We start from the raw sequence: 6,142 nt of genomic DNA, 5'->3' as shown, positions 1-6,142 counted from the left end.
TACTCGTATCCTAAATGAGGGCACAAAAAATAAACGATCTAAGAGCCCAATTTGATCAGAACCCAAATACATTAATTCACTGCCCGACAATGTTAACGGAAAGACAAATGGGGCTGAAACAAGTGGTTCCAATAACCACATATAAAGTCCCTGCACAAAAAAATCTCTTTCTAGAAGATAAGAAGAATATAATATCATGGCTGTTTTTGGTTGACATCCCTTCAGACCTGAATTAACTGAATTTAAAGCTGCAGGGAAAGGACAAATTGTTTAAAAGTACTTTTTTGAAAAGATGCACATTTTTAACAAGCTTTCTATTTTGTAATTTAGTGTTAAATGCATGCCTTATTTGACTTGAAATAAGAGAAGAACATGTATTTATTATTAGAGTATGTTTTGTAAATGATCCATCCGATTCAATTTGAAAAACAGACAATAAAGATATTATTCAACTTTTTTAATTTAATATGACAATCAGTTGTTGTTACATACAGACGTTGGTACAAGGCATGAAAGGCTACTTCAATATATATATGCCACTAAATCATAGCGCAGTTGAGACATTATTATGATGTTTCGGACCTTTGCATGAGGAACTTCTCTCCAATTGGACCTCATTGAATTTTATTGAATAACCTTGACATACAGTGAGACATCTTTCTTTTTCTCCCAGCTCGACGCCACCTGTCAAGGCTGGCCAATGATAAGAAAACCAATGGCAGAAACCATTAAGTTTTGCTTAGTGTCTGTAATAAGCCCACACTTATTTACATAATTACACCACATAAGAACACTATAAACGTGAATAATAAAGGTCTTAAAAAGGCTACAGTTACTGTGCTGCTTGGCCTGGTTGGTAATCTACCCTTGCCCATCAAAATAACCTGCCTATGAAAATGAAGGCATCCAGATGGAGGAACCTCTGCAATACCTGATATAATCAGCAACTGTCCTCTGTGACACATCACTACAGTATACTGTATCTTGGTAACTGAAAAGGAATATATATACCTTTAGAATAGCAAAAGCACGAATCAATTGTGTATACAATTTATTAGTGAAAAGCTTTCACGAAACGTAATGGACAATTAAAATCTAACAGTGTGTGAAAGAAATTGAAACTTATCTCTTCAAAATGTGCAAATTGAGTTAAATATAAAATACAAAGTAACTACTGAACAATTGCAGATATACATTAAAACTTTTTCTTACCTTGTTTCTTAATAAATACAATATTTGGTTCCAGTGTATTCAAAAAGTATTGCAAAGATTTATTTGATGTGATGTTATTCTGGCAATGACAATGCAATAAATTCAAGCCTCTGAGCAGCAACTTCTCAAGGTGTCACAAGGCGACAAAAAGTGAAATCACTGACGCAGTCCGTGCAAAGTTAGGTCAGTGGTGTCGAGCAGTTCTGGCAGAAAAAGTGAAAGTTCATCTTTTTTCCTCACTGACAGGTTCAGGAGTATCTTTTGGAAGCAAAAGCTTTCAGTCTGTTTTGTCCCAAAATGTTACGTGTTTCCTCCTGAGCCCCTGCAAACCAACAGGTAAAACTTCACCAGTCATTTCCCCCTTCTCATGTTGGCTTCGTCTATATCAAAGAAAGAAGGAAAGGAAGGAAGAGTTAGGAGTGGGTATTCACATGTGATAAACACTGGAAGATCATTATCGATAACAACAGTATCTTACTAGCGTAGTCCTCTGGGGTCATAGGTTGAGAGATGACCTTTCTGAAGGCCTCTAACCACTCCTCCTGATCCTGCTCCTGCTCGCACATAAAGACAAACTCCCTGTCCGGCGTGTGCAGCGTGACGCCAAAGTGCCACCGGCCTCCTCTGGTGCTCCGCCCGCTGCTCTCTGAGACGGAGTAGCTATGGCTCTCTGTGCCAATGAAGACGGCACCCAGCTCAGTAGCATCCTAACGGGGAAAACAAACAGCACTGAGCAAAAACTGTGTATTGTTTCATTTTATATCAGGCAATTAAACATCTGAGTATCTTCCTGTAAATATTGTCCATTTCCAAAATGTTAGCCTACATTTGATTTGAATGCATAATCATTGTTCTTTTTAAAACCTGTTTAAATCTGTTAATTACCAGTGGACTTTTAAAATATAGAAGCTTTCTGTTCACTGAGCACAGTGTGAACCACCTCTTCTTGAATGGCTCCCTTTGCTGAAAACACACATACACAAATACACACACGGAGACAGAAATACATAGAGGCAGAGAGAGAGAGCGAGAGCAAGAGAGCGAGAGAGAGAGAGAAAGTTGATCAAATTAGTTTGTAAGGTACAAAAATATAAATAATTAAAATTTGTTTTTGTAACAAACTCAGATAGTTGACGGACCGTTGGGCCGGTTTTCTCCATGTATCCTTCCTTCAAGCAATATCTCGTTATCTGAGGTATTAACTGTGCAAAGAGACAAAGGTAAAGACGTTAACTGAACAAAAGTTCCACTTTGACTTTAACAATCTATCCAAGAATTAAAGATGTTTAAATTTCGTCTCACGTCATTGTCTCGAAGAGTTGGATGTTTCTTCTGGAGGTATGCCAGGCGTGTGGCACGAATAGCATTGAACAAGGATACAATTACCTATAAGGCATCAGATATTGAAGAGCATATTAGGAAGATATAATCTGCGTCAATGCAAGTGAACTGTCTGGACAGCTTCATACAATTTAGGTTGATAAAAAAAAGAGCTTTAAAAATCAGTATGGTTGAACATAGAAACAATATTTGACTATGACACACATAGTTTAGTGTATGTTAACAGTAAAATACAATGCAATTGTAAGATTTTCTGCTCAACTTCCTTAATTTTACAACTGTATTTGTTGGTTCCATTCATTGGTGTTCTGTTAATGTTGTTTTCTATCCTCTTTGTACTTCTAGTCTTTGAGATACTCCTCACTTCAGATGTGACACTCAAATGGACTGTTAGACATTTAACTGTAACTCCAGCTCACCTGTCCTTTTTCGTGATAAACAAACAGATTCCTCGTGCGTTTGTCGTGCACGTAGGAGATTTGCAGACCGTGAGCGTGCCCGATCTTCTCTGGCTGGAAGACTGCATTAAGATCCTTCATGGAGATCACAGCTTTAGGAAGCTTGGACTTGGTTTTTAATGAGGATCGAGGAAGGATTTCACAAGATTAGACACAAAGGGTATTTGACTGTAACCTTAAACATTGTAGACTACATGATGATGTGGAAAAACTCACATCCTCTTTAATAAAGTATCTGAGGGTGAAGTCTTTTCGGGACAGCTGGAAGATCCTCTTTAAAAAATGTTTGTTGTCTTTGCCCTTCTTCCATAGTGTAGTATCAAACTGGTCTGTTTAAGATACATCAAATTATTAAAAGAGATGAAGAGCAACTTCATTTCTTATAGAATCTTACATATATATGAAAGAAACAATGAATAAGTCATTTTTTTTATGTTAATATAATGGCAGTTAATTACCTGAGCAATAAGCTTGCCGGAAGTTGTTCTTTTCTCCTGTGAATTCTCTTCTTTCATACTTTGCACGGATCCATTGATCCTTAAGAACACTGAAACAAAGCATCACTGTTTCCTCATTGATGAAAGACATGTGTTTAAAATATAAACCAGAAAATGTGTACACCTGTCAGTGATTAATGAGTCTAATTCACACTGTCTGTATTGTTAGCTCCACCTTGGTACCCAACTCAGTGTTTGTTCCTCTTTCTGCAACTCTCCACACCCATTCAGTAAAAATACACTTCACCTTTTACTTCCACTGTGCCGACACATAAATGGATGATGAATGGCGGTCACTTACGTGCAGTCTTCATATTGCGGCCGATAGAAGAAGGCAGGGATACACTTCTCATAAATGGCCTTGGCTGCAGAATTTCCTCTCTCCCGCATGAACTGAAATCGCAAGATGTGAGATACAAGAGGTCACAACACAATTCTTATGAATTCCATTCATTTCAAATTTGTAGATTTGGCATTATAAACAAAACATGTACAGTATCAATGTATACTCTTCAACAATCACCTGTCCGAAATAGAGCATTAAAGGGACAGTTAACCCCAAAATAAAAAAATTAAAAAAATTCCTCTACCTGCAGTGCTATTTATCAATATCATTACATTACATTACATTACATTACAGTCATTTAGCAGACGCTTTTATCCAAAGCGGCTTACAGTAAGTGTTTTCAACATAGGTATTCAAGAGAACTACTAGTCACCAGAAGTCATAAGTGCATCTCCTTTCTTAAACAAGCATCTTAAAGCATAAACCAGAGCAAAAGTATAGTGCAGAGGCAGATTACTACGAAAACAATAATTGCAACAGACTAATACGAATACAATAAGTGCTACAAACTACTACGAATAGGATAAGTGCAGTAAACGAATACGAATACAATAGGTGCAACAACTAATACGATAAGTGCAACAACTAATACTTCTTGAAGAGGTGAGTTTTCAGCCTGCGCCGAAAGATGGGCAGCGACTCTGCTGTCCTGACGTCAGTGGGGAGTTCATTCCACCACTGAGGGGCCAGGACAATCATAACGATTTCAGGAAAGGAACTATCTTTAGTTCCTACACATATAAATAAGAATTAGAACAATAGTTAAAATTCATAGATAAAAAAACATGTATAAATTAGAATATTATCCCAGTATTAAGTAGGCTGTGCAATAAATAATAATACATTTCATTAGCTATCCATATAAAATGAATACAAACTACAAAACTATACCTGTACTAGTGAATCATCCCAGAGATCCAGACGTATGGATTTTACTCTGCTGACATCAGCCAAATCGCGATGAATCCCCGAGCAATTCAGGCACACAAAGATACCAAGAGTACAGGAGGCCCAGTCAGGATCTGTGAGCAAAAGGAAGAAAACAAACATGTTTATATATATATACATGTGAGGCCATAACACAGAAAACAGCCACCACTTCCCTTATGAGAGTTGATTCTGACTTATAAAACATGACTTGGCTATTAAAATCCAGATGTTAGAGATTGTTCTGTTAACAACTAGTACTAGGTCTGACGGATCAGGTTACCGTTTATCATTGTTCTAACTTTAATAAAAAAATATATTCACTCTCAAAAAAAATCAGGTTTGATGGTTTTTGTCAAAACCAAACATGTTTAGTTGGAAATCAATCAAACAATGTTGCTATCATATCAAAATGAATTTATATAGGTTAAGAATCTTACTCACCAGGAACTCCACAGTCAGCACACCTGTTGTTACCTGGCTGTCGCACCAAATCGATCAGGATTTTGTTATTTCTGTCCAGACTGGCCATAGGTGAAGTTAGTTTGCTTCGCTCAGATTGACAGCCGAGTCCCAATTAAAGAGCAACTAGGTATTAACTCCATATTGAATCCACACATGAAGGGTACAGTGCTGCTCTGCTCCGTAATTTCTTCTCACCGGCCAGTGGCGCAGCATTTCCTCTTACCAGCACAGCATCATGAAGTTCATTGTTCTGTACACAAACGCAGAGGTCCAGAAATAACAGAGAAAGGAAGTGAAACTAATGTCACCGTGTTAAAGGGTTACTGACTTACAGAGACTGATAGACTTGTGTGTTGCTCACAACTGTGAGTTTGACTGGAGGTAAAGTTCAGTTCATTTAAAAATATCACTATATGAGGCTTATAGATACATAAATTGAAGCAAAAAAAACCCCACACACTCTAATAATGTATTTTTGATTGTTTTAGCATGAGAAGTTGGTCCACCACACAAATGTGTTAAAAGTATTCTACCTGTTTGTCCTCTTCTCAGGACATGGCTCTCCTGTTCAGTTCTCCCCCCCTTATTAGAGCAGGACAAATTATACCTTTACCTTTATTTAATGAAAGTGACCTCATGTAACTCCCAGTAGAGCTCCATTCAGCTTCAACCCGAGCAAAGGTCTTGTCAGAGAGACCCCAATATGAACGCACTTGTGTCTGTGAGTGTGTGAGTGTGTGTGTGTGTGTGTGTGTGTGTGTGTGTGTGTGTGTGTGTGTGTGTGTGTGTGTGTGTGTGTGTGTGTGTGTGTGTGTGTGTACAGGGCCTTCATAGATTTGAACACAGCCCCACCCCTTTTATCCTTTGTTACACTTCCGGTTTTGTGTCTGAACTTC

General features: G+C 37.8%; 1 protein-coding gene across 1 annotated transcript; it reads right to left on the bottom strand.

Moving 5' to 3' along the window:
* Nucleotides 1-486: 486 nt before the first annotated feature.
* LOC129095953 (arf-GAP with dual PH domain-containing protein 2-like) lies at nucleotides 487-5,927 on the bottom strand. Its single transcript, XM_054604570.1, has 12 exons — nucleotides 5,860-5,927; nucleotides 5,226-5,496; nucleotides 4,746-4,876; nucleotides 3,810-3,901; nucleotides 3,470-3,558; nucleotides 3,228-3,340; nucleotides 2,973-3,119; nucleotides 2,515-2,598; nucleotides 2,352-2,414; nucleotides 2,098-2,175; nucleotides 1,691-1,919; nucleotides 487-1,592 (listed from the first exon to the last, which is right to left on the bottom strand). The coding sequence occupies exons 2-12, from the start codon at nucleotides 5,311-5,313 to the stop codon at nucleotides 1,564-1,566; spliced, it is 1,143 nt and encodes a 380-aa protein (XP_054460545.1). The 5' UTR covers nucleotides 5,314-5,496; nucleotides 5,860-5,927; the 3' UTR covers nucleotides 487-1,563.
* Nucleotides 5,928-6,142: the final 215 nt, after the last annotated feature.

Source organism: Anoplopoma fimbria, chromosome 9, assembly GCF_027596085.1.
Source record: "Anoplopoma fimbria isolate UVic2021 breed Golden Eagle Sablefish chromosome 9, Afim_UVic_2022, whole genome shotgun sequence".
NCBI classification, from domain to species: domain Eukaryota; kingdom Metazoa; phylum Chordata; class Actinopteri; order Perciformes; family Anoplopomatidae; genus Anoplopoma; species Anoplopoma fimbria.
This window is presented reverse-complemented; position numbering and strand designations above follow the sequence as displayed.

Coding starts and splice junctions, on each gene's coding strand:
- LOC129095953 (XM_054604570.1), bottom strand. CDS start 5,313: ATGGCCAGTCTGGACAGAAATAACAAAATCCTGATCGATTTGGTGCGA. Junction 3,559..3,809: donor CCGCAATATGAAGACTGCAC/GTAAGTGACCGC, acceptor GCTTTGTTTCAG/TGTTCTTAAGGATCAATGGA. Junction 2,599..2,972: donor TTTATCACGAAAAAGGACAG/GTGAGCTGGAGT, acceptor GATGCCTTATAG/GTAATTGTATCCTTGTTCAA.